At 44.7% G+C, this 27,359-nt stretch overlaps 4 protein-coding genes across 11 annotated transcripts in view; all 4 read left to right on the forward strand.

Moving 5' to 3' along the window:
* rint1 (RAD50 interactor 1) lies at nt 1–6,449 on the forward strand. The gene is made up of 15 exons (XM_053862776.1): nt 1–228; nt 456–581; nt 845–960; nt 1,029–1,202; nt 1,264–1,404; nt 1,472–1,652; nt 1,718–1,828; nt 1,920–2,145; nt 2,215–2,352; nt 2,706–2,800; nt 3,281–3,385; nt 3,736–3,956; nt 4,089–4,269; nt 4,680–4,798; nt 5,018–6,449. Exons 1-15 carry the CDS (start codon nt 10–12, stop codon nt 5,229–5,231), a joined length of 2,367 nt encoding a protein of 788 aa, XP_053718751.1. The 5' UTR covers nt 1–9; the 3' UTR covers nt 5,232–6,449.
* A 4,450-nt stretch (nt 6,450–10,899) lies between these two features.
* On the forward strand, nt 10,900–13,589 carry LOC128757936 (uncharacterized). Its single transcript, XM_053863583.1, has 3 exons — nt 10,900–11,084; nt 11,721–11,906; nt 12,425–13,589. Exons 1-3 carry the CDS (start codon nt 10,936–10,938, stop codon nt 13,392–13,394), a joined length of 1,305 nt encoding a protein of 434 aa, XP_053719558.1. The 5' UTR covers nt 10,900–10,935; the 3' UTR covers nt 13,395–13,589.
* Nucleotides 13,590–14,539: 950 nt separating this feature from the next.
* Nucleotides 14,540–20,980, forward strand: ccdc107 (coiled-coil domain containing 107). 2 transcript variants are annotated; one of them, XM_053862858.1, is made up of 6 exons: nt 14,540–14,842; nt 17,218–17,432; nt 17,490–17,559; nt 17,646–17,736; nt 18,939–19,048; nt 19,560–20,980. In XM_053862858.1, exons 1-6 carry the CDS (start codon nt 14,701–14,703, stop codon nt 19,913–19,915), a joined length of 984 nt encoding a protein of 327 aa, XP_053718833.1. In that variant the 5' UTR covers nt 14,540–14,700; the 3' UTR covers nt 19,916–20,980. The 2 variants fall into 2 exon arrangements, with proteins under 2 accessions (XP_053718833.1, XP_053718834.1); XM_053862859.1 differs by having other exon boundaries at nt 19,563–20,980.
* A 5,156-nt stretch (nt 20,981–26,136) lies between these two features.
* Nucleotides 26,137–27,359, forward strand: part of kcnc2 (potassium voltage-gated channel, Shaw-related subfamily, member 2) — a 69,277-nt gene continuing 68,054 nt past the window's right edge. For all 7 annotated transcript variants that reach the window (XM_053861557.1, XM_053861553.1, XM_053861560.1 and 4 more), the window contains exon 1: nt 26,137–27,015. In XM_053861557.1, the coding sequence (XP_053717532.1) occupies nt 26,461–27,015 (555 nt within the window). In that variant the 5' untranslated portion in view covers nt 26,137–26,460. The remainder of the gene's footprint in view (nt 27,016–27,359) is intronic.

Here is a 27,359-nt window from a genome sequence, read left to right on the forward strand (position 1 = left end):
CTAGCAAACATGGCGGCGAACGAAGCCTTGGATGTGACAGTGGACAAGCTGTCAGCCCTTGAATTGAGTTCTCCGGATTCACAGGACCTGTCGACGGGTTCGGAGGAGCTGAACGATGAGGTGGTGGACTTTTTGGTGACGGAGGTGGGGCAGGACCTCAAGTCCCTGAAGATGGTCGGGGACCTCCTGGAGAAATTGCGAGAGGAAAATAGCCTGCTGGAGAAGCAGGTACACGAATAACCTACAATACAGCTACATAGGAGGTTATAGGTCGTAATACTAGAGCAAGCTGCACGTTGGTTAAGGAATGCACGTTGGTGCTGGTCTTTTAAGATGCGAAAATTGTGTTTATACTGCCTGTCAGAAGGCTCTATATAATTTAGTTACTCTAAGTTAAAGGGTAACATTTCCATGCAGATTGAATAAAACCACTTAGTTTGATTTGTGTGTTCCAGGTGGTGACAGAGTCCAGTCAAAGTCCTCCAAAAGTGTCTGCTGCGCTGTCTGCTGCCGAAGACGCCAGATGTTCTGTGGAGGACCTGCTGGAGAGAGAAAAAGTGACGTCTGATACACTGACCAAGGTGAAGGTTAACGTAGATGTTTTGTGTCATCGTTCGCTTCACCTGCATTGATGCGTCTGGTTTTGCTCACCTTCCTCTTCTATGGGATGTTGTTAAGAGGAAGATGGTCATTCCCGTTGACCATATATTTTAGATGTACCTTTACGTGTTAATGATGCCTCTCAGTCCTTATTGTCCCACTCTATGTAGCTTTCCCCGTGAAAACAGTATTTTCCCTCAAAGCTAAACAGCACTATACTGTATGTCTCTCTTGTTTTTTTCAGCACCTACATGATGTTCAACCTTGGATGGACAATCTCAACCAGTCAATCGATCAAGTGGAAACCATTGAGAGACACATCAAATACCTCCGCTGCCTGCAGCACATCGAAGAGCTCAGGTAGTGAAAGTCATAATCCAGTCGCCGCTGTCGTAACTAACCCAACAGTATAATGTGGATCTCTGCAGCGCGGCTGTCCAGCAGTGTCTGATGACCAGCAGTGTTTGGGAGGCCATCAGGGCTGTAGACAGCATGGCTGCGCTGGATGCGGGACTGGAGCAGTCAAAGTGTTCCCACCTACGTGACTTCCTACGAGAAACTCTTAACTTCTGGCACAAGATTATCAAAGATAGACTAACTGGGTAAACTTTCATGTGGGTCTTTTATTTTGTATGTACTCATTTCGTACTCTGTCTTTTCTAGTGATCTAGAAAAAGTGCTGACTCAGCTTCAGTGGGCGGTCATCTCCCCTCCTGCGCAGCCACTGACCCCTGTTGCCAACGGTCAAGAGACCAGCAGCCAGTTGGAGCTGCTGGTGACACAGCTGCTGGCACTACAGACCTCGTATCCCTGATACTTTAGGGCTTAAATCAGTTATTGAATTATCTGTTTCCTTAACCTGCTCCATCAGTGATGACCTCATATCTCAAAAGACATCTGACTCCAGACAATCCCCACCCCCCACGCAGCGGACCTCTTCCTCCTCCCAAACCCCCCCCATCTGCCTTCCCATCAGAATCATGCTGGTGCCGCTCAGCAGGAGGTTCAGATATCACTTCTATGGAAACCGTCAGACCAACTCCATCAGTAAAGTCAGTCACACATAAAAGACACACTTTTTTTTTCAGTTCTTTAATGTTCCCTCCACACCATCCAGCCCGAGTGGTACCTGACCCAGGTTCTCAAGTGGATTGGAACCAGCTCCACCTTCTTACTGGAGAGGATCCAGCCCATTCTGGACCGGGCGGGAGCCAAAATCAATGCCAGAGTAGGTTATTGTGAACAGCTCATCTCATCTCTAAATTAAAAAAAAAATTAGATGTGGCTGAATGATGGCGGTGAAACCCGTATGTTTGCAGGTGGAGCTCTGTCGTGGCTTGCTGTCCTTAGTCCAGGAGAAGGTTGCCAGCGATGCTTCCAAGCTGCTCTACGATGACACCCTCTTCTGCCACCTGGTGGAGGAGGTGCTACAGTTCGAGAAGGAGCTGCGCAGCAATCATGCGTACCCGCAGTCACAGCCGGGGCTGCTTCACCTGCTGCTGGAAGAAGCGGTGTTGCAGAAGTGGCTCACGGTGGAGAAGAAGAGTATGTGCAGCTCTCACGCTGCGGATGGAGTCACGTGCAGGTGCATGATTCTTACTTTGTGTTGGTCAGTGGCAGTGGAGAAAGTGGACGCCATGTTGGCAGCAGAGGGAGCGTGGAACTGTCAGTACAAAGACATGAGAGACATGGACGAGTTGAAGGCTCCGGACTGTGCTGAGACCTTCATGACCCTGCTGCAGGTCATAACAGGTGAGAGAGGCTGGATTTATTGATTTGCTTGTGAAGATTTGCTGCATCCAGAGTTCCTGAGGAGTAATGTATTACTGTCTACAGGTTGTAGTTAATTACAGAAATGTAGCTGCAGTCAATACACATGCATACACTTTACATATGAGACATTACTGTTAAGTCAAACAATTTCACACACCTGTAAAGTAAGTAAATACTTGTCTTTCTCTTAGGATTAACTTTTCACTGAAAAATTCTGATACAATGAAGTGCACATTAGAACATACTGTATGTGTGTGACAACAAATGCTTCAGACTTGTTTTAATATATATAATATATATAAATATTTAAGAGTCCTTCCTCCCCTTTTCAGATCGATACCGACCTTTGCCCTGTCCGGCTGCACAGCTGAAGTTTCTGGAGCTGCAGAGAGAACTGGTGGATGATTTTCGTATCCGACTGACTCAGGTAGTGATGGTTTCCCTGTACAAGTAACATCCAACTTACGACCTGCTCGACTTACGTCCACCCGTACTTAAGACCACGGCCAGCAGATGCCAGCAATATTCAACATGTACAACAGTTACGGCAGCACAGTATCCCAGCATCTCACTCTCTCGATCTACCACTACAGTAGCACCTAGAACCCTTGCGTCGGCTATTTTGAATGGCATTCGACTTCCAATCTGACTTATGACCGATTGGACGGAACCAATCCCGGTCGTAAGTCAGATGTTACTTGTAGTGTCAAAGTTGTAGATTCAGTCATGTACTGTAGCAGTTGTTAGCGATATAATCAAACTCCTAAAAATGATCATAGTGTTGATGCTGTGTTTGTCTGTGTACACGTTACTGTGAGTTACACTGGTTTCAATGCAGTTTTTGCAATGCAATTTTAATGTTGCATCTCCACAAAACTTCATGATGCATGCGTGTCCTTCCCTCCAGGTGATGAAGGAGGAGTCTCGCTCTCCTCTTGGTCCTCGCTACTGTGCCATCCTGAATGCAGTCAACTACATTTCCACCATCCTGACTGACTGGGGAGACAATGTGGTGTGTAGCTTCACCTTTTCTTTCATTTTCCGTCAGGGGTTGTCTGTACATATCAAGCCTCCTCCACATGTTGATCATCCACCATAGTCACTCTTCCTCAGTGTAGACATATGTGGATCTCAGTCGTTTCCTCTTCCCCCATTTACTTCCACATCCAACATGTTCACTGTCTCTCTGTGTCTGGCCTCCTTGACTTTGTCTCCCAACTTCTCCAATAAAAAGAAAAAAAAAGATATACTCCTCCACCTCACACAAATGCCTGCTGTCCATGTAATATTATGATTTGTATTGACCCATGCTCGCATTTTGAGACTGAACTCTTCTCTGTTAACACTGTATGTCTATGTCAGTTCTTCCTCCAGCTCCAGCAGGCAGCTGTCTCTTTAGGGGACGAAGCAGTCCTGAGGGACCTCGGTGTGATGGAGCTGGGTCGCCTGGCTTCTCTGGAAGGGTCGCTGTTCGAGGGTCTGCTGGCACTACTGGACCGACTGAGGGGAGACATGATGGGGCGACTGCTGGATGGAATCATGAGGCAGATAACGGAAAAAGCAAAACCATACTGTCAAGACAGGTGAGGTTGTGTTTTCTTTTCACCTTGTCAAGGAGTTCTAAGAACCAGTAGCAAAATAAAAAGTACAATAAAACTAATAACATGCCACACCTACTTTAACACCCGCTCTTGTTTTTGGTTTGATTCTTTCAGGTGGTTTTCTCTTCCATCTCAGCAGGAGCTATCCACCATATCTCTGTCCAGCTCGGCGTGCCCCATGCTGCTCTCGATCAGGGACAGTTTGTCAAACCTTCATCAGACTTTGAGTCTCTCTCTGTTCCAAATGGCGTGGCAGGGTCTGGCCGAGAGACTGGACAGTTTCCTCTACCAGGAAGTAAGAGACAAGCACTTGACCTCTGAATAGTGAGACGTGTGCCGTTGTTTGTTAGCACTTTGTTAGTACATTTGGTTGTTCGATATAGTTCAAACTGTCAAATAAGGCTGAGACTTTGTAGTAACTAAGGTCTTTAAGGAATACGAGTACATGTCTCTCAAACGTTCCCTTTTTCATCTTCTAGGAAGATAGTAAACTTTGTGTAGGCTTATTTTTAAAACTAAGTTACTTGTAAATGGATGGACATATGCTGAAGTGAGGTGATGTTTCATCTTGCTACTGGTGATAACGTTTGATATGTGGAAACACATACGACCCTGTTACTTCCACCACTTGTTCCAGGAATAAAAGAAATCAAACTTCTGGTTTTATGTGATTTCATTTTGACAACTACTCTCCTCCTCTGTCAGGTGATCCTCTCCAACCATTTCAGCGAAGGCGGAGCTGCTCAGATTCAGTTCGACATGACCAGAAACCTCTTCTCTCTCTTCGGCCACTACTGCAAGAGACCAGAGAACTTCTTTAAACAGTGAGAACAGTCTTCTTTTCAAACCTGTCTAATCCCATTCAGCACAGGAAATGGGTGGAAAAAGAAGTGGTAGAATGATAAGATCATAATCGTCCATTAAAAGTAAATTTAATGTAAAGAAGAGAGCAGAGGAACTACCTTCGAAGAGATCAAGTCAATATCACATGAAGTAAAGATGCACAACTTCTTTATACCGTTCTCTTGTGTCTCTTTTGTCAGTGTGAAGGAGGCCTGCATCATCCTGTGCCTGAACGTCGGCTCTGCCATCCTGCTCCGAAATCTCATCAAAGAGGCGCAGGGCGACTCCAGAGACGGGACAGTGAGGGACGACCCTCCGCCCAAATCTGCACTCAACGAGCTGGGGGTTTACTACTTGGCACCGTCCGACGTCTTAATTCTACTCAACCTGAGGGCCTCCTGGCCTGGACAGTGAGGGATTGATTCTCAACTGATACGAAATATTGGTAAATAACTGGTGCATTCTGTCAATGTATGTAATACAGGCACTACGTTTGTACAAAATAATGTAGTACAAATAATGGAATTGTGGCTCTTTTCAGAGTCTTACTGGTGAGATCATGTGAAACTCCTGCGACTCTTTATCACATTTTTTCTCATCAGACCCCAGAATTAAAGTTCATTTTTTCCCTCTGACTTCATCTAGGCACATCTCTATGTCTTCTGCTAATGGCTATTGAACAGGGACCTGTGGTGTCTGTGGTCACTTGTTTGGGAACTGGCCATTTAAAGGCCAGTGTGCACCTAGATGTTCTGAGGTGTTCAGGTCGTGCTGTGAGGATGGCCTTCTGTCCATAATGGAGAATCTGTTCATGGTAACACTGAGAGCAGCAGAGTACCATGCAATGATTGAGAGGTTGAGGGTGGAATTGTGGTATTTTTATTACATCATAGCCAACCTGGATTGATGGATTGTTTGAGTCATGGCTGGTCTTCTCCACTGTTATGTTCTTTAGCATTCTCCCTCATCCATTTCCATTTTTCTCATGCCATTCTGAGACGTTTTAGGTGATGTTTGAACCTATTCCTGCCTGGATTCTATTTATATTTCTGCATCGCTTGGATCCTCTTCGTACATGAACTCCAATCTGTTCAATCCCGAAGGACAAACTGTCCGAGGGAGTTGTCCATTGGAATTGTGGGAAACCTTTCAAGTTCCAAACAGTTGCTGAATATCACTGGCAGCCTTTGACATAACTCTGACAGCAGTAATGTGAGAGCTTGTACAGCACGATGGCGTGATCCCAGGAAGGAACAGGTCGTCAGATTCTAGTGTCATCTCATGATAGTGAAAGAGATGTCCAGCTTTGCGTCAGATTGGAGGCTTCTGAGCTGCCAAAGACTGTCGTTTTCGGCATCCTGTTAGGAATCCCCTTTTTGCTCACCTATTGTTATTATGAATTCTTTGTACACTCACTTGACTGGAGACCTCTGGACACATGAAGCAATGGAGAAGACCTGCATTATGGCTGCGCACTGCCACACAATCCTTTTGACCAGGGGACTCTAACTCAGTCACAAGAGAGGCCAAAAATATGAAACAGTCCAAGTTGCGGACCAAACAAAGCAGTCCATAATGCGACAAACTGGCAGTTAACTATCTCTGCCTGCGAGATAACAATTTGTCCAAGACTGAACATGTACTGATAATGGGTCACATGTTACATGTGAGTTACATGAATTGGATCCGGTATTTTGTACTGAATAAATGCAACTTGATGCACACAAAAACATGACTTTCCAGGCCTTGAGTTTGACGTCTGTGCTTTTGGCTGAGCTCGCTGGAGAGGCTATTGATGCACTTGGAAGCACCATGACAACCTTATACTTATGAATATCTGGTTCAGATATTTTCAGCGGTGCAGAGGGTCCACATGTTGGTTCTAATGTGTGTATGTTTACACATAAACAGATCTCTCATGACGCATCAATAGCACACATCTCTTTACTTTGGTGACTGGTCCAGCCAGCCTATGATGAGACTCGGTGTCCGACTATGTTCAAAGCCTTAGAACATCTGGCAAAACTTTGTGATGCCAGTTGAAAGTCGGACCTTGCTGAGGTAGATAAGGCGCCATCAAACCAAGAGCATGTTCACATACTGGAAGAACGCTTGTATGACTTTAACCAGTCTCAGTTCAAGATGCCTGTCAGTAACAAACTGTTGAGAGTTCAAAGGTTTGACTCCAGAGATTTGGCACATTATGTCACTCTGGCAAAGATGAAATACTCCTCGATTTCTAATCTTGATGAAATCACAGAGGACAGCGACATTAGGTGCAGCACTTCCCCATCCCAGTGCTGCAGGTGCCCAGAAGACTTGGGGAAAAAGCGAACCTTTCTTACAGTGTTCCTGGCAAAGCTCTTGGACTGTGTGGCCCTTTCGAACAAGAGTTTCTCAGTCGCAGAGGTGAACTTTGATCTCATCCTGGCAAGGCTGGAGGACACCATTGATGGAGAAACTGGTTTCATCCCACCACATGCTGTTGGTAACCTCCATGTCTGTGTGTTCAAAAAGCTCTGTCGAAAGTTTGGAACCGCTGAGAGACTGTTGGACACAATAACTGCTGGAGATCCTTACTTTGAGGAGATGGTGGCAAAGGTGTTCATGCAGGAGATGGAACGTTCGAAACAAAGCCCTTGCCGTAGAACCAAGCCAGTGACATATACAAACAGAAGCAACCCGAAAATCTTTTTGGGTCCTGCAGGTGATGGAGAACTATTGACGGAGACTGACAATTCCAAACCAATTGGATTCTCCCCTGGAGAGATCAAGGTCTCACTGGCTCATAAAGGGGATGGAGATGGAGGAGACATAGAGTTCATTAAAGGGATACAGAATGGCAAAAGGAGCTCCAAAATGTTCAACAAACCGTTCAGAGTCATTGGGGAAAAAGAGAATTACATCTCTGCATACCAAGTAGGAGAACACAAGCGAGAGGCTGAGAATTCCAATGCAAGCCTGAGACTCCTCTCTAAACCAATGAGATCCATCAGTGAAGAGGAGGCGGTGTTCACGGCTCATAAAGGAAACGGCGATACCATGGAGGTCATGAGGTTCAAACAGAGCGTCTGTCCCAAGCCTATTAAATGCTCTAGTCGGAAGGAGATAAGGGTTTTGCCAGCTCCTGGTCGTGATGGAGACTTCAACCAAGACTTGGAAAATTCCAAGCAAAGCCCCGGGGTGCATCCCAAGCGCATGGCATATATTAGTAGGAAGAGAAACAAGGTCTTTCCAGCTCCCCACGAGGGATCCTCTTCGTCGCTGAGCAAAGGTTTCTTCATGAGAGACCTTTTTAAGCCAGGGCTGGAGAAAGAGCATGGCACCTTGAGGATGCTGTTCACTTGCTGTGCCTATACTGAGTGACCTGGGACTGTTTGTAGGAGGAGTCAAACTTTTACATCATGCTCTTTCAGGTGACCCCATGGTGGAGCGTCAGAGAAGCTTGTCATCCGAGTTGAAATACTGAAGTGTGACCATGTCTCAAACACGATCTAACAATAAAATCTGATTGTCAGCTGCTATTTGAAAACCTTCAATGCTACTTTTCGGTGTCTCATTTGCATCACCAACATGTGACATAGATTGAAGTGGGCCTGAATACTGTAAACCTGGGGTTTCATGTGAAACATTAAAATACTAGTAATGGATTGACCTTTTTGTCAACATGGTGAAGATAGAACTACATACAGTAGCTCAAAAATGTCAAGGTTCCTGAGTGGTGTTCAGGTGACCAAGATGTCAAAAAGAAAATGTACACAGATGCTGCAAGATCTCTCTTCAGACTTCACAGGTCAGTTGTGACTGGCCGTAACTCAAAAATGACTGACCTAAAGTAAAGGACCTCACACAATCAAGCTGCAAATGTTTAGTGAAAAAAGTACAAATTTCATCCTTTACTTGGATGGTTCTTGACTGAAGAGAAGTTGAGTCAGTGAGGATGCAGATTTTCAGAGTTGCTCAGGACAAAATGCTCCAACATGAATGTGACAGTATCATAAGCAGACTGCTGCTGTTCCTCATTTGCACACACCATCTATAACCCTGCAACTCAGAGCCGTTGGTTATCTCTATCCAACAGCTCAGAGTCGGTAGCTTTCACTGGGAAACATCCGGTGATAATCATGAGTCAGTTGCACTGTCACCCTTTCTAAAGCAAAATTATACATGAGAGAGGAACTTTCTGCCACTAGCCGAGACATGACCTCAGGTCATGGGTCAAGAGTCATATCATCATAATCCTATTGTTACCTTGTCCTGACTTAACATTATCAATCAAATCACGATTTTTGGTGCTCAATGACTAGATCTATTCACATTATGCAGGAGCATACCGGAGGAGATTTACAAGGCAGTGTTGACACACTTAGTGCCAAAAGCACTAGGCTGTAGATCAAAAACAAGAGCACTGGAGTCAGAATTGTTTGCAGCTGCCATTATTACCGGAGTAAATCGCCGGGATTGGATTTGAAGGTTCTCGTATGCAGGATACAGAGGGAGCTGGAACAGTGGCAGACGCTGGAGATGCGGAGGACAAGACTGTAGCAGGGTGAGTGGAAATCCACTGCTGCAGAAAGAGTCTGCAGCTGCTTCAGCATACGTTGCCTCGCCCTCTCCAGACTATCAACTCTGGTGCCTTGAGCACCTATAGCCTTCTGTAAGTCCAGTCACCACAGCTGGGTCACGAAAGCCGGAAGTACCAGACCCAAACTCGGACAAGTGAGATTACAATAATAAATATTTATTCACAATAATACAAGCCAAACCAAGACGGATAAGAAGGAGGAACCAAGGCCGACGAACAAACAACCGAGGAGAAAAACCTGAAACAAACACAAACCAGAAGTTAGCAACACCACAAATAAATGAGAACAGAAACCTCAATAAAACATGCTGGTAGAAATAAACAAAAGTAGACAGAGGATAATGTGGTGGTCACAGCTCACGCACGATAGACAAAGAACAGAAAATGCACAGAGTTGAAAAACTCAACAGAGAAAGAGAACTAAAGGTGCATGGAGTTTCAAAAACTCACTCATGGTAATATCTAAGAAAAAGTTCAAGCATCAGAGAAAAACAGACTTATTTTAAAAATACCACTCTCACCTGATATGTGACACAATGGGGGCTTTAAATACATGTTTTACTGTTTTACACGATAACAAGTCATCCCTACAAACCACAGTCACAGTGCCAGTTTAGATCATGTGCGTAACAGCCAATGTTTTTGTCTGGAGAAGTCCCAGCATGCAATGCAGGGCTGAAAGCCTGCACATCTAATTTTACTGTCAAAATCACATTTGGTAAGATTTCTAGTGTTTGGATGACATTCCAAGCATTTCAATAGGTCACCATTATCACCTGTCCAGAGTGCATGGCACAAAGACGGATTAGCTGATAGGCTAGTTTCGATGAGCATTTGTGGCCATTGGAGTCATGAGTAAAATGGCAAAAATGCCAAAAAAAAAAAAAAAAATCTGCAACTTCAGTTTAAGCACACGTTTTAAAGCTTGTTTGTTACCCATAGGAATGACCTAACATTGCAAAAGATGATAAAATTGGACGCCAGGAAAAAGAGAAAAGGAACGAATCAGGAATGTGGGTAAAGAGGGCATGAAGAGGATGACTAGTGATGAAGCTCAAGATAGGATGGTGGAGGAGTCTGACTTGTTTCGGCAACCCGACCAGACGTCTTTTGTGGGGAAATGAAGGAAGCACTTGAGCTGAGAGAGGGTGATTCCTTTGACTTCATTGAATAATCACCTCTATCGCTCCACAAAAAGATGGTGACGAAGAGTTTTGTGGTCGATCCTGCATCCTGCTGCTTTTAACCGACTGTAATTTCCAACCGCAAAATTCAATCTGTCAATCACCAGTAAGCGATAAGATTTCAACATCTAATTGCAATTTCAAAGGTAATACATTCATAACATGTCAGTGCTTTCGTCTTAAAAGGTCCATATTTCATCAGCATGCGTGGTTTTGCGACTGCTTTATGACATCAGGAGGAACATAGTTTATATGTGATCACCAAAGGTATCGGGAGGCAGCAATGCCAGGCCTGTTGCTAGGACCAAGCATATCACTAGTATGAGGAAGTGCAGCTTGCCATTGGCCAATGGGAGACATGTCAGTCAACATAGACTATAAAACAAGGGAGAAAGAGGAAGAAGGGGAGTTCAGGTGCAGCGATTTGGACGTCCCTCTTCTGACAAAGGAGACCTTCAAGGATGTTGTCAAAAAATACCTGTCCAAAATCACATTTGAGTAAGCTCTGGGCTCGAATCTTCACCACATACCATGCATGTACAGTTGTCTATGTGTTCTTGAAAACAGCCAAAGATCTGCCACATACATCCACCCATTTACCTTAACCCATTTCCTCAGTACTCTGTGACTGGTTTGTTGGTTGCATCACTGACTCCCAGTCCTTCACTGGGATGTGTAGAGATGTTCACAAGTCACTATGGAAAAAACCTACAAACTGAGGACTGTAGTAGGATACCTGTACCACGAACATGTACCTCTGTCTTATTAATGCTCATGCCACTACCAGCGCCTATATGTAACCAGACAAGTGTTTGTATTTCAATTCAGCAGCCAGAAAGATCAGAGCTCCACACCATTGAAAATACAAACTGGATTCTGGGTCCCTACTTCTTTTCCTGGCTAATCCTACCAATACTAGACCCCTAGAGAAATCCTTGCCAGTTTACCCTCCATATGTAAACCAGCCCTGGATCTGGATGAAGAGGTCCATATCATCAACATGTACTGAGATGTTATCATTGCACCCCATTTGGTTGCCAAGTCAAGTCAGCTAGTCACACCTATCTTCTGCACGTGCTCTTTTTCCACATCCATTAACCTTTTTTGTCGTCTCCCTTTCTTCCTTACTTGCAGCCAGTGGTCGCTGTTGTCAACAGGCAAGATGGACCAGGCCACGGAGGCAGTGTTGGATCAGCTTGATCGTAAAGTGGTGGAGATGGTGAGCACTGCCATCCTGGACGTCGTTGAGCCTCAGGTTTATGAATGGAGCCGCAACAAGAGAGCCATGGCCGGTGAAAAGGCCTGTGGCTACGACACATGGTAAGTCCTTGCATAGAACTGCATACAATAACCACCACTGACTCAGAATTGTGTTAGGAATCTATACAAGTGTGGTAGATCAGCTTGCACGCAACAAAGTCAGCCTTTAACCTGAGCCAACCTTGCCTTCTATGCACCCCCGGTGGAGCCTGTGCTCCTGAGCTGCCCTGGAAAAGACCGCAAGATTGGTGACCTACTTACTCAGAGAAGGGCAGACGATGCTTTTGACCTACTTTCGCATGGGATACATAATAGTTAGAGCCATATTCCCCATGGCTCTGTGTGGACATTTGATTGGTTGCAACACCAGAGGCTCCATGATCATATTCAACTTAAATGGCTACTACATTTGTATCCATAGACTTTTTAGACTTTAGATGTCTGAGTTCAGATGCTGACATTGCTTGTGGTTGGTTGCTTGTGTTGGCTGGTTTGTTGGGGGCAAAACTGGTGTTGACCTGGACAGTGGCAAACGATCATATGCATTAAAATAAGGTTGTTCCTTTACTATTTCACAGGAAGGAGCTAAAGGCGTTGCCCACAGAGAGCAACTACACCACGGTGACGGTAGAAGATGTGGAGGCTTGCATCGGCGATGCCCTGAACCACTCTCTCTCTGAGGCCGTCGGTGTTCAGGAGTGCTTGAACAACAGTGAGAGCACCAAACAGCTGCGCAAACTGATCGGTGTGGAAGTGACCAAGAGGGTGAACCTGTCTCTGGATTTGATGAAGATGGGTTCGTCTTTGGAGCAGTCCAAAATGGTGGTGAGGTGTAAAGTGGCGGGTCTTGACACCAAGAAGATGGTGGCCTGTACAGCCCAGACCTTGAGCAGTTACACTAAAAAGTCTTCCCACGCCACAGATGAGGAGGAGAAATCCTGCTCCTCAGACTTTTTTGAGACCATTTCAAAAGACAGCAGCACTGATCTGTCAGGGTCTCAGGAGGAAACCTCCAAGGAATTCCAGAAAAAACAACAAACCTTTCTAACCATGTTCCTCGGAAAGCTATTGGACCATGTCGCTCAATCCAGCGAGAGTTTTTCAGTGGCTGATGTAAACTTTGATGAAATTTTGGAGAACTTGAGCGAAATAATTGAGGGAGAGCAAAATTTTATCCCACCCCAGACTGTTGGAAACCTCCACGTGAACATATTCACGAACCTCTGCCAAACGTTTGGTTCTGCAAAGAAGCTGCAAGACACTATTACAGCCAGAGACATGACCTTTGAGGAGGAGGTTGCCCGTGAACTGATGCATGTTATGCTGCAGAACTCCAAAACTAATTCCAAAGTCAGTGGCAAAAGCAGGAACACAGCAGACAAGGAGTTGGACAGCAAAGTCCTTTCAATGGATATCGCCAGACGCCCTCTGACAAAAAAGAAATACAGCATGATGAGGAAGCTGTTGACGTGTTGCACTATCACTGGAAGCAAGGTCATTGATCCACATGTTAAGCAACAATTTCACAACACAGATGTTCTGTCATGACAGAGGCTGCCGGCATTATAATATTCACAACCATGTAAATGATGATTTTCCTGCCTTTTATTTTGACGATGAACATTGTGAATACATTTTGATGATCTCTATCACTGTTGCACTAAATAACAATGTGCATATGTGTTTTCAAGGAACCTGTAAAGCTTTTAATCCTTGTGTCTGAAGGTTTTTCAAAAACATGAGTGTGTGCATAAAGTTGTGGCGTCAGTCTTTGGTGAACCACACTTGTGTATTGTGCATTAGTCACTTTCAAATTGTAATAATCAAAAGTCAAGCATATATATATATATATATATATATATATATATATATATGCTTGATCATATATATGTATATATACGATTTTTTGCTTCTGATTTCGAACGAAAATCCAGAACTCGAATGCCCCCCAAAAAAGCCGAAAAAACATACGACCCGCTTTGTTATTGTGTATAACGGAGCCTCTGTATCCAGACGTGTCCCGTTAGCTACATTTACTGACTGTTTTTTCTTCATATTGAGGTGGAAAACCTTTCCTGTCTCCGCACTGGACCGTGGTAGAGTGTCACAGGGGAGGTGCTCGCTCTCCACACCTCCGAGGCTGGAGCGCACACTCCAGGGTTTCATGTCCTGTTGTGGGCTGGAGCTGGGACAGGGATGAGGCGAGTCTCGGACAGAGCGTTACTTGGTTTATGACTTTGTCACAGCCAAACTGCACAGAAGCGCACATTCAGAGCTGGACACGCACCGGGCACCTCTTCACTTCTGGAGAGACGTCACTCACTCTGCAACCCCTCCCACATGCAGCGGCCACACACATAGAGGAACAGCGCACCTGCAGCAGACACTCTACATTCACTCCTACAAAAGCCTAATTTGGCTTTGGAAGGCATTATTTCTTTTTCCATTCATTGTAATGGGCAAAATCGATTCAGATTTCAAACAAATCTCTTCTCGAACGGCCGTCTGGAACGGATTGTGGTCGAGAACCGAGGTTCCACTGTGTGTCTATATATATATATATTTACATATGGTGAACTGGAATTGGCATTAAAATCATGAAGAAAAGCTTCAGAGAATAGAATGAAAACAATTTTTTGTAGTGCTTTATTTTGAAGGCAGTCGAAGCGGAAGTGGTACTGTTGCGCGTCAGGGCGGATGTGCTCGGCTCACTGTTAGCTTGTTTGTATTGAAGCAGCTGCCAGAGCCGTTGTGTTGACCTCACGACTCTGGTCGACTCATTTACCTCCGGCTTGTGGACCGGTGGCTTCGGCGGTTCTGTCTGCGGCCTCTTTGGTCGGTTCTGACCTGCAGGATGGTGCTCACCACGTCCCAACAGGTCGCGCTGGCGTTCACCGTGGTTCTGTTCACGTTCGTCGTCCTGCCCAGAATGTTCGGGGTCGGTGTCGGCAGTGGGACGAAGGAGACCAGATACGACTCCCGATTCAGCAAAAAAGGTCGGTGTGAAAACCTCGCGTGTGTATTTACATGTTCCAGCTGAGCCCCATACGCTTCACCGGATCTGCAGACATGGCACATGCGGCTGCTAGCGAATCAAAACACCCCAACCCGCCCTTCCTGGGCTTCCTGGGAAACTTAACAGAATCGCTGTTGTTGAACTTATATTGACAATAGTCTACACAACTTCAATAGACCCCCCACTTTAAACTGATCCAACAGTCACCTCGCATAATGTTTGCGATATCACGTTGTGCACCTCCATTGTCAAGTGTTTAGGAATATTTGAAAGAACGCGATTATTTCATCATATTTTTCTTCAGGATACAAAAAAAAAAAACCACAGTCATTTTAAAAATGTTATTCAATTTCCCCTGTGTCAGTAAAATCTGCACACATGGGTAAAAATTAGTGGTATCAGTCAATAAAAAAATTGTAATTACAGGATTTTGTAATTAATTAAACGAATTAATCGCATTTTTATGTCATACCTGCTAAAGGTCTCCTGATAAAGAATTTGAGTACTAGGATATAAAAAAATTGTAGTGCATGACTTATCAATTGAATACAGTATGAAGAAAAGATTTCACATCCAATTTTTTTATTGGTGAACTGTGCTTCATCAATGAAATCCAAAAGTAAAGGTCAAGCACATCCGCAAACCAGTTAGGCCAGGTGCATTATTCAAAAATGTAAAAGAAATACAGCAATACAGTGAAATAAATAAAATAAAGCTGTCTTCAAAAATATAAAACAAACAGCAATACAGTTAAATAAATAAAATAAGACTGTTTTCAAAAATGTAATACAAATACAGTGATTCAGTTAAATAAATAAAATTCCGAAATAAAATAAGGCTGTCTCAAATAGGCACTTAAGCTCAATATAGCAGTTCAAAAATGAATTATAAAATTATAACATGCTTCTAAATGAGGCAAAATGAAGAACCGTTGATACTCATAATTAATCGCGTTATATTGCGGCGTAATTAATGAATCGAATTAACGCGCTAAAATGACAGCACTAGTCAAAATACAACTTACTAAACTAAACTTACAACCTACTAAACATCTTCAATATGAATGCTACTTTTTGTCCAATGTGATTTCCATAATTTGCTGTCTTTGGCAAATTTTTGTCAACTAATGCACCTGGGGTGTCCTTACACAACACAACACAACGACAACAACAAGTTGGAAAATTGGATTTTGGACAGTTAATAAAAGCATGCAGTATAATTGTCATTAATGTTGATAAACTGCAGCACCTGAAGAAATATATGAACCCAAACCTGGTCACTCTGTTGAGGGGCGCCGCCTCTCCTGAACCTCTTACCCATGGGCTTCTACTTCTTCCTGAATACCCATCATGTTGCCATTTCGACCATAACGCTGATTATCAACGTAAATACCTTTTGATTCTCTTCCATGTTTCGGACACACAACAGTCTCTCTTGATACTGTTTTATGATGAAACTTATAAGTGGAATTTGTCTCCAACATCATTTGTTTATGTTTGACAAATTCAGTGTTTCATGTCTCACTCATGTCTGTTCTACCAGTATTATTTAGGGGTTAAATAGAGCCGTCTGCCTGCGGTATCTTATGTCTCTGAACAGTTGACGTTAACTATGGACCAGTCTGGACGCATTTCCTAGATGCCATTGAAGACATATTAGAAATGATCTGAATAAATGATCATTTAGTCATATTCTATTCTAGAAATCTTTATACAAACTGCCCCTTGTCTAGTGTGATGAAAAACCTTTTCACAATTCTCTCTCCTAAAATGTTTGTTTTTCATCGCCTAATTGAAGATTTCACTAGTACTTCGACCGTTTTTGAATTTGTTGATGGTCCCCAACTGATGCCGGGTCGAAGAAATTGGCGCTGCTGAGTGTGTCCGCGATCAGCGAATCCTAATCGGGGAGGCGGAAGAGGACACTGCCGCCAATACCGGAGGGGATTTCCGTCCAATATCCAACTATTTTCACCACGGTGTTTCGCTGAGGCGCCAGCGCAGCGGGAGATCTGCATGTGTTGATATAAATCAAGGCAGACGACCGATCAGAGAATATATGAGGACCACTCCATCTAATAAAATAAACACGGATTCAGAGACTCAGAGTTGACCACTGTCATTATCAAAGGTTCCCTGTATTAAAAATAAGTTTAACACTATGTGAACCAAAGTCCACCACACTCAACTGTCACACGCCGGTGTCAGCTGTCAAACGCTGCAGAGCTGGAGAGCGCAGCGATGAGATGCAGAATTGACATCATGGAGATTGTGTTTGGCGGTATATCGTGTTATCGCCCATCCCTACTGATGAGTAAAACATTTGCTAGAACTCCATGTCTTATTGTGTGTGTAGGTCCTGGTCCAGGTGGGGTCAGAAGCCAGCCAGTCAAGATGAACGCCCCTGGCTCTCCACAGACCCCGGAGAACCTGCAGCAGATGAAGAAACTGATGGAGCAAGAGATGAAGAGTGACAAGTTCAAATCCAACAGCAACAAGGGCTACGTCTTCACACTCATGCCGCTCTACGCTATCGGAGTGGGAGTGTTCGCCGCGTACAAGTTCTTAAAGGTGAGGGAAGAAAGCAGACCTGGCGAGTTGTTACTGGTTAATGAATTGTTGTTCCAGATCAAGTCCGCTGACGACCAGGCGCAGAAGGATAAGTTTGCAAAAGGAGCCAAAAAGTCAGCCGAGGCAGGTGTGTTTTTGCATCCTGATAGTTGATCGGTTATTTGCTTACTGTGGTGAATAAGCTTTGTTTATTCTCTTGCTCTTTTGCTGCAGAGAACCAGCTAAATGAACTGGAACAAAGGCTGGCGCAGACCGAACGGATGCTCAACTCTATTCTCACGCAGCTGGACCCGCTCACCAACTGGTCAGCAATTGTTCTCACTCAGCATTTAAATAACGTGCCGGGCCCTTTTGTGTAAACAAATGCACAGCCTGCACAGGACTGGTTTTAATTTCAAGTCTGTGATGTCATTGCTGCGGCTGAGTCAATATGCCTTTGTGTGTAGATTCTAATCCCGATTCATGGGGGCCGATTCGATACATGTTTAGATTCTCATTTATTAATATGAAAAAAAAAAGCATGGTTTCCCGCGTACATTTGGGTGGTGACTGTGAGTATTTTTCATTCTTCATAAGTACGTGAAGCATTATGAAATGCATATAAATGCAATAACAAAGTGCAAGAACACCTTCTGTCAGTAAAACCTTGTTGGTACATCGAGCCTGCGTTACTTATCACAGACCTTGGAGCAGAATTACACACTAATATCCAACTATTTTCTCTGCAGTTCTACACCTCAGTACGACCATTGGTCACATAGATGGTGTTAATTCTGTGTCTGCAACCTGCCAGGAGCGGTACCGAGTTGCTTTCTGCTGAACCGGCTAATGTCTTAGCACAGGGCTGCAAACCTCGCATGTGATCAGCGTGAGACTCACATGAGTCAAGTGAGGCTTGTATCACGACACACTGCCCATTTGTCTCACATCAAACAAACCTAAATGAATATTGACCCAAGAACAAATATTAAATCGATATTTTTATTAATATATTTTTTATTAATATATTAATAATTTTCATTAAATACCATCTCTAGACACGGATAACATAGTAAGCATTCAACACAACAACAATTTATTCAACATATCAAGAAAAAACAAACGACTATGCACAACGGCAGTGACCTAAGAAGCACTCCAAACCATCGACAGATGAACTGACACAAACTCAATATTCACAACACTGCCCTTAACTTCATTAATTCAAATAATTTTAGCTGATAAATGTAACACATTTTAAACAAAAAAGTCTAGTCAAATTGCACAATTACAGTATTTATCTACTTTAACATGTATAGATGTAACTTGGCCCCTATAAATTACTTCAGACGCATGTTTCTAAACACCAAAATAAAGAGTAGTTTAGAAGCAGAACTGCAACTGCTTTTTTCTTGCTCAGGTTGTGAGACATGCGCCTCCTGCCGGAGAGGTTACTGTTTGGTAGACAGCTCACGTTATCAGGTGCCAGAGATGCCAAACGTGTGTGTGTTTGCTGTGTGTCTGCAGTGTGAAGTCGGTGGCTCAGGAGCAGAAGAACGAGATCATGAGTCAGCTCCAGACCATCCGCTACCTGATGAAGAAGAGAGGGATGGACTGTCCGCCGCTCAACATCAACGGTTGGAAACATGATGACACACTTATGACTGATGAAGATATGAAACCGATGATATTAACTATGACTACATTTTATTTCCTGGACATAGCTTTTAGTGTAGCATTGCTAATGGATACACAAACAAAATTGTCCTAAGTGTGTTCAAATATGCCTTTAGGAAGAGAAGTGCCAGACTTCTGAGTGTTTGTTCATTGTAAAAAAGAAAGTTTGAACTACCAGCTGCAGTGTAGCTGCTACACTGTGTTATGAGAGTTCTGCCACTCTGTGAGTTGCTTTCACATGTAGTGACATTTCTGTCCACCAGAGGACTCCCCTACTCTGAGAATAATCACGGAGTGTCCTCAGACCACTGATGTATTACAGTGTAGCTTCACATATTCAAGTGAATTTATCAGCTGTGGCTTTAGTGTGTGGCGCGGACTGAACTACTCACATCAGTGATTCCATGAGACTGAAGCACTGGGACTTGGTGTTTTGTGCGGCGTAATTACAAGATGTCTTCTCTGTTCCAGAAGCTTCGTGTGAACGTAATCTGGACGACTTGATCGAGTCCCTTGGGGCCAGCGACTCTGCAGCAGCCAGTGAAACTCCTCAGGTAGACTCTCAGGTCTCTGAAGGGAACTTGTCTGCTGGAGAACATATCCATCAGGAAACAGAGCAGCCGGAAACTACAGATGAAGACATGAAGGAACTCGTCCCGGAGCACTCCAAGGTTGAAGCGTTAGAAGAAGAAGAAGAAGAAGAGGAGGAGGAGGAGGGAGAGGACGGACCTGAGGATGTGATGCCATTATTGGAGGACACAAACGTGGAGGAGGTGGGAGCAGAGGAGCCAACCTCAGGCCTGAGGCGGCGCGTTAGGCCTGAATGAACTGGCTGCTTGCACTGTACAGATGTGATAAAAAATATTTATTATTTTTAATACCAATCCTGCTTCACCTCCACACGACCTTCTGAACCTGCTCACCTGGGTTCTGTTACAGAGCATATTTATGTGTTTTACCAAGTCATAACTTATAGTTTTCTTTATGAAATCTCACAGAATCACTACATTTGATCAGACTGTTCCTTAGAGACGAGGTGAGAACCCCGGTCGTCCGGGAGAGACTCGAAGCCGTGAAGCTAATCCTCCGCATCAGGAGCAGCCAGTTGAAGTGGCACAGCCATCTTGTCAACAAGTCTCCTAATTTACCAAATGTTAGGAGAGAAAAAGTGTCTTGAATTTATAGTCAAGAGCTTAGACCCTTCACAGGATTCTGAGATGTTTCAGTGGAGATCTAATGGAGATGTAACACGCCTCTAACTGAGCACAGAGAAGCCAGTGGTCATTCCCCCTGTATCTGTGATGGTAACTACAGTGAAACTGGAGACTTTGTATTCTGGCTCAGACCTCCACCTCTGATCAGTGGCAGAAAATGGATTGATTTTCTATTTATTACTTATTTTAGCTTTGAGCATGTTGCCCGGTCATGATCTTTGTGCTTTCCCTTTTTCTGAGGAATTCAGTTTATATTTGAACAATATAAACTGCGATGTATCCTCTGAATATGAAAAAAACAAAACGTTTTCAAATCGGCTTCCATCATCTTTAACTCGCAGATGAATGTCTTGGATGGATTCTTAAAGGTTTTATATGATGGGATTACAGCTACATTCACAACCAAAGTGCATGTTTTTGAAGATTTATTATTATTATTATTATTTTTTTAATATCTCTGTTGCATTGTGAAGTCGTTCATGGAAGTGTAAACCCATATCAAAGCACATGAAAACAGAAATAAAGTCACTAATATGCAATTCCATGACCTGGAAACAAATCTGTGCTCAACTGCGCCGTGTACTATGATTGACTTGAAAAAATTCCTCAAGTGACACGGAATTCAATTTCAATGTGCTTGCACTCATACCATGCTACGCTAATGACCGGTGCTGGAATAAAGACCTTACACATCATCTGTCATGCCACTTTTTGCCAGAGGACGCAGTAGCAGGCTGTAGGTCTGACATACAGTTTACACACTTGCATTCAACTAGACAATTCTTTCCAGCTTGAGGCAACAGTGGAGTGAACCTGGGTCGCCACTGGTAGTGCGTTGCCGTTATTCCTTGTCTCCTGCAGATGGCGCCAGAGACTCGCTGACGCAGACAGCAGCGGTCACATGAGGGTCAAACAAGCGATGACATGACTTCAGGTGCTAGAACCACAGTTTAGGATTCATCCTCTTTAACTCAGTGCGGTGAGTAAATCACAGAGTGTGATCAAACGCCAGACTTTATTAAGCACTTCTGCAGAGCTGGAAAAAAAAAATCAAGATCAGGGATTCATCGCAAATTAGCTCGGTTGCCTCAATTAGCAAGGCGGTATTTAATCGGCTCCCCGCTCTTCCAGTGGGATTTCCTGCTTAATTCCTTCCGAGGGTCCGCAGTTCGAAGTGTAATTTGCTTCTTGTTACACGGTGAAGTTGCGATTTCCGAGTGGCGGCACACAGAGCTGAAGGCCGCCATGCAATTCCAGGTTTATCCAGTCAGTCTCTCGGATTTAGATGGGTTTATAAAGAGCATGGATTAAGGGGTTTTTGTCAACCTCAGCTAATGCACTGGAGTATTTATGATCAGACATGTAAAACACCTGATGGTGAATCTTGAAGTTGAATAGTCAGAAAATGTTTCAGCCTTGTCATAGTGAGTTGAACAGAAAAGCAATACTAGGGGCTTTTCGAACATGGGTGGGAATTCAACTGTCACATCACATGGGGCGTCGCCACGGTGCGTGAGCACGAGCAACAAAACCTGTGATCACGACACGTCTCCCCTCCTCGCCCCAAAATGATTCCTGACATAAGCAGTGAAAAGATTAAGCCTGGGATGAAAGGAAACTCTCTCCTTCCTCCTGCCTCACTCTCTCTCATGCACATATTCTGTCATTCTTTAGCTGACTTTCATCCCCCTATCTCTCCAGCCTCTGCATCCACCTGTCCATCTCCTTACTCTCACAGCAAACTGCTTCAGGTAGCATTTTTTTCAGCGTTTACAGACCCATTACATGTTGAACAACACTTTGATGGCAGCACAAAAAGAAGGATTTGCCTTCTCTTCTTATTCTGTACATTTTATTCTGATCTTTTTGCTCCAGTACTTTTAACTTGGCCATTTATCCACCAAAAATGTGCCACCTGAGTTGCTGTAAGAGGTGGGTGTCACCTGACCAGCTGCTTCTTTCTTCTTCATTAGTGATGTCCCGTCCTCCGGCAGGTGTGTGTGTGTTTCAGACTCTCTCGGAGTGTGTTTCTCTGACGCTGCTGACATCCTTGTATGAATGGGCCAGCGAGCGCTGGGTGAAATAATCGTCTCTCAAATCGATATAATCCGGTCACCCAGTTGACTACGACGCGTGTCCAGACTTCAGCCCCTCCCGTCAAGAAAAAGAGGACAAAGTGAAGACCTTGACGTCTCACTCCATTCCTCCTCCTCCTCCTCTCTCCTCACCCCCTGATAGCGATCGACACTCTATTTTTAGTGAAGATATTACCGAGTGGGACAAACAGACTCCGGCGAAAGTTTCCTGCTACAGTCTCCTCCAGTTCCTCTCAGGTGATAAATAGCCTCATTAGCAAAACACTGGGACCCCAATTCTCCAACTTCCCCAAGTACTTCCTGTAAAAATGAGGAGGGCGTCAAGCTAGATGACTAATGTTAGCTCTAAATGTGTTTTTTTCAAATGAGGTAGGATATGTACTTGTGTGCCAGGTGGAGTGATGACGCCCCCACACTCTGGCTCAAGAACCCTGGATTGCCACAGGAGGAGGTTCCTGCATTGCTAAATGGAAGAGAATCTCAAAGCACTGCGCAACATTTTGCAACTTAAGGCAGGACTTTAAATTTGTATGATAAATACTGTTTCAGATTAAAACCCGACTTCTATTTGTCTTTTGGAAGTTTTTATGAATCCACTGGGTAGCACTTACACTGGAGAACCAGGATTATCAGAGAGAGGAGAGGAAGGGGGGGGAACATGTTTGTAATTTAAAGACATTCTTCTTCATATTTCTGGTAGCAATTATAAAAGAAGAATCACCCTGGGGAAAAAGACTGGAAAAAAGTTTAATTTCACTGAAAAAAAAACACTTAAAAGGAAAAATAGCCCTTTTTAGTCCTTTTTCACCACAGCTGTTTTATATTCAGCTTCATTAATGTCCATTTAATGCCCACCCTGGTGATTTTTCTGATACTTATACAAGCCGTTGGAGTAAAGCATTGCACTGTGCTAGCCTCACTTAGCCAGAGCAGCCACCTCCCTCTGCCACTGATGTGGCTGAATAATGAATATGCGTGAAAAGTGATAAAAAGTGACACCTTTTTCTGAACAATCTATAACTGGAACTTCAGCTAACGTTGAGTTCTATGCTGGAAACACTGCAGTAATTCTTAGTTTTTAGAAGAAATGTTTTTCAGTTAAATGGCAACTGCATCTCTTTCTTCTCCTCAAGTGACTCTGGTTTCCTCCCACAGTCCGAAGGCAGTAAGTACATGCAGAGAGGGACTTCTGCCAGGCATCACTCCAACTCAGTGGACTATTGGTCTACTGCAGTCTGTTTGTGTTACTTGTTCTTGCCCAGCACTTGTCTCTCTGCCTCAGCTAGAGCCAAAAGCTCCTCAGGCTCCTCTGCCAGCTCTTTGGTTGCCTACTTTGGGATCCATCCAGTTGCTCAGGAGGAGCACTGACAGCGTCACATATCCTCAATATTCCACTTACGATGGGTAGATGGTAGTTTTTCATCCAGCCATCCGGCACCCAGTCAGGGGACTGGACAGTTTCCATCCATTCTACGTGTGATAGACATCCGTCCTTTTCAGTGGCTGCAATCCAGTACTTTCCTGGAAGTTGTAGTTGAGCTTTGCCAGGTCTTCTGGGAGCCCTTCATCACGATCTGTCAGCTCTGCTGTGCAGCGCCTCCTCAGGCTGGTGGAATGACTCTAGAGCAGATGGTCGACAGGTGTGAATTCAATGTCCGTCAATACAGTATTTCCTGTGTTGGACTGGTGACGTGTCTAACAAGCCTTTCACCCAAAGTAGCCGCGATAGACTCCTGCTCCCACTTCCTCATTTAACATGGGATAAACTATTTCAGCGATCAGCATTCACACTTAGACCAAGACCTATGTGAGCAGTTTCGTCTTGTGTTTAACGCCCTTTACAAGCTCCATACCCAATATGTCAACAAACTCTTCAGGTTTGACCCACCTCCTGATCTCTCCGATCTTCTTCTGCTTCCCTTATTGCCGCTCCTTCTTCTGACCATGATGGAATTCAGATCCTTTAGCTGCTTGAAATAACTCGCTCAGTAACTGAACTTACAGAACTTCTCCACTTTTGCACAGAATCCAGAGCTGAGATCAGTTTTAATGCGATGCTTTGAAAAGAAGCAGATGCAGCTGAGAGGTCAGCAATTTGTCCTCGCCAGCGTCAAAACCAGTAACACTTCCTTCCTTCAGTGATTAAATCAGCGGCAGTAATGAGTAATTGGGTTACTCGCAGGCTGCGGCGTTACAAAGCAGCCTCACATCAGGGAATAATGATGCATGTAATTAAAGGCGAGCTGCCCGCCTCGTCCGCTCCGTGATAGAGCTGTGCTGAGATTCCCCGCAGATGTCACTCTTGCCTCCTCCTCGATGAGTCTGATAGCAGCGGCTTCTCTCTGCTTCCTTTCAGGAGTGTGGAGAGTTCAGAGCAAGTCACCAGCGGATGATAAATAAGTGATGCCATGATGCTGGGGCTGTAGTCGGGAGGAGTTTATGTAAGCACGCCCAGATTCTATCAGGAGACCTTCTTCAGGGTTGGGTTTTGTTGGCTCTAAAATTTCACCGAAGACACCATTTCAGTATTCCGTAATCGTACTTTGCAACCAAAACTTCGGTATGACCAAACAGGCAGAGAAGCTCCTGAGAGACGATGCACTCAGGCAATGTCAGAAAGTTGGTGCAAGATTTTAAAATGCATGAAGGTGAGTTCAGGAGCTCAAGAGCCTGGTCAACTCTTAATCCGTCAGGTTTTGGATTCTGGTTCCGATGAGTGATTCTTTAGTGTTATGTGTCAGTACTGATGTGTGATGAACGTAGTTCACCAGTCAACCCAGAGGAAGTCTCCCGGGATTTAAGAGGCAGACTGACACCACTCCCTGCTTTGACTGTTTTTCTGTGAATGAAGTGCCGGTGACTGACTGTTCAACACACCAACATGCCATTCGGCTGGAAAACGTCCAGTGTGACTCAGATGAAGAGCCCTGGTTTAGGCCAACACTGGTACTAGAATCGACCTCGTCACCGGGTCCCCCTGCAGCGCTGACCTTGGTCCTGAAAAGTCTGACCAGAGATAGGGCCAATTGTTTTTGCGGAGGACTGTGAGCTGGCTTTTATTTTATACATTTCTGTCTGTTCACCATGAGAACTGAGCATGGCCAATACACAGCACTCTATATCGCCGTAAAAGGGATTTTACAAGACCTCCAATTACCATGGTCTGCTCCTGCCTTATGTTTGAGTTAAGGTGGAATTTGGAATAAAAGTCAGGCGGATTTCTTTAAACTAGGTTTTGGTCCATTTTATACGGTTTTGTATAGACTTAGCTGATTTATCTCCATCTTTTCAATGGTACAATGTCATTTCTGAATAAATGGCTTTAGAAAAGGAATAATATTTAAACCTTTATTTTACTGTTAGGAATGTGAATATATAAGTTTAAATTCTCTTTTAACCACAGAGCTATCTCGCTTTTAATTGCAAATTAATCACACTTTTTTTTAATCTATTCTAAATATCACTTAAAGGAAGATTTGCTCTTAAACGCTGCCTATCCCTGCTTTAGCGCAAGTAAACCAGACATTTTTTTTAATCTATCGACAGCCCTACTTTCTGATCATGACCAGCATGTACTGCTTATAGATCGCAATTCGATCCAGTGAACTATTTGAACTACTTAAAACATATCATTTGTATCTTCTTGTGAGACGTCAAGACGTATTTTTACGCGTGAGGTCATTATGAAGTGGATTTTGCTCCATTGAGAGGTGCGCGCCTTCAACGAGCCTCGCACATTTCAGAGGAACAAGGCTGGCGCTGACGAGAGTCGTGCGTCTTGGAGAGGGCAGGGACGCGCAGCATCACTTCTCTCTCCGAGGATCCACCGCGCGCGCACACTCTGTGGATGTGGACCCGGAGTCCTCCACCTCTTCCACATCGCCCTCCGCTCACACGATGGACGACTCTCCCGGCCAAAACCGCGGACACGTCGGATGATAAGACGCGCTCGGAGACGCTCCGGCGCCGCTGATGGGCTCCGTCTGTGGACTCGCCGCTTCCTTCGGACCGCACTCGCCGAACTTCCACTCGCTTGCATCGAGTCATGTCTGATACAGAGCGATGGGCAAGTTTGACGACAACGAGAGGATAATCCTCAACGTCGGGGGCACCAGGCACGAGACCTACAAGACCACCCTGAAGACGCTGCCGGGGACGCGACTGGCGCTGCTCGCCTCCGACTCGGACATCGACTCGGTGCTGGACCAGCTGCAACAAGTCCCCGGCTTCATCGAGTACAACGCGCGGACCAACGAGTACTTCTTCGACCGCCACCCGGGCGTCTTCGCCTACGTGCTCAACTACTACCGCACCGGGAAGCTGCACTGCCCGGCGGATGTGTGCGGACCGCTGTTCGAGGAGGAGCTCTCCTTCTGGGGCATCGATGAGACCGACGTGGAGCCCTGCTGCTGGATGACCTACCGCCAGCACCGGGACGCCGAGGAGGCGCTGGACGTCTTCGAGCTCAACGTGGACAACGGGGACGAGGACGACGAGGTGGCCAAGAGGCTGGGCATCGAGGACGTGAGCGCGGACGGGAATGTCAGCCTGTGGAGGAAGTGGCAGCCGGTGATCTGGAATCTATTCGAGGACCCCTACTCTTCCCGGGCAGCGAGGGTAAGGACGCGCCACCGCGCTGCACCGCCTCAAAAACTTCCATTTCAAGTTAGACGAATTCACACTTGAAAAGCCAGGAGCGAGCAAAGTGTTAACTCTGCCAGCCTGGATATTCATAGCCGAGTGTTTCTCCAGTGTGTAGGCTGTTTATTTTAGCCAGCGTCCTACAGAACCCTGGCGGTTTTATTTGCTCGCTGCTCCACAAGTACAGCTTGAATCACATTCTGCATTCATTCTGCTGCTCCCTTATTAAGAAAAAACAAGACAAAACAAACCAAACACATTATTTTCACTGATCAACTTTCATTCAGACGCAGCTCCGCTGCACAACATTGGGATATCAG

This window comes from Synchiropus splendidus, chromosome 4 (assembly GCF_027744825.2).
Source record: "Synchiropus splendidus isolate RoL2022-P1 chromosome 4, RoL_Sspl_1.0, whole genome shotgun sequence".
NCBI classification, from domain to species: domain Eukaryota; kingdom Metazoa; phylum Chordata; class Actinopteri; order Syngnathiformes; family Callionymidae; genus Synchiropus; species Synchiropus splendidus.

Excerpts from the sequence above, each read along its gene's own strand:
- rint1 (XM_053862776.1), top strand. The coding sequence starts at position 10 with ATGGCGGCGAACGAAGCCTTGGATGTGACAGTGGACAAGCTGTCAGCC. Across the intron at positions 1,203-1,263 it reads ATCAAAGATAGACTAACTGG|TGATCTAGAAAAAGTGCTGA; the intron begins GTAAACTTTCAT and ends TGTCTTTTCTAG. Across the intron at positions 2,353-2,705 it reads CCTGCTGCAGGTCATAACAG|ATCGATACCGACCTTTGCCC; the intron begins GTGAGAGAGGCT and ends TCCCCTTTTCAG.
- ccdc107 (XM_053862858.1), top strand. The coding sequence starts at position 14,701 with ATGGTGCTCACCACGTCCCAACAGGTCGCGCTGGCGTTCACCGTGGTT. Across the intron at positions 14,843-17,217 it reads CTCCCGATTCAGCAAAAAAG|GTCCTGGTCCAGGTGGGGTC; the intron begins GTCGGTGTGAAA and ends TTGTGTGTGTAG. Across the intron at positions 17,737-18,938 it reads CTGGACCCGCTCACCAACTG|TGTGAAGTCGGTGGCTCAGG; the intron begins GTCAGCAATTGT and ends GTGTGTCTGCAG.
- LOC128757936 (XM_053863583.1), top strand. The coding sequence starts at position 10,936 with ATGGGAGACATGTCAGTCAACATAGACTATAAAACAAGGGAGAAAGAG. Across the intron at positions 11,085-11,720 it reads CTGTCCAAAATCACATTTGA|CCAGTGGTCGCTGTTGTCAA; the intron begins GTAAGCTCTGGG and ends CCTTACTTGCAG. Across the intron at positions 11,907-12,424 it reads GCCTGTGGCTACGACACATG|GAAGGAGCTAAAGGCGTTGC; the intron begins GTAAGTCCTTGC and ends ACTATTTCACAG.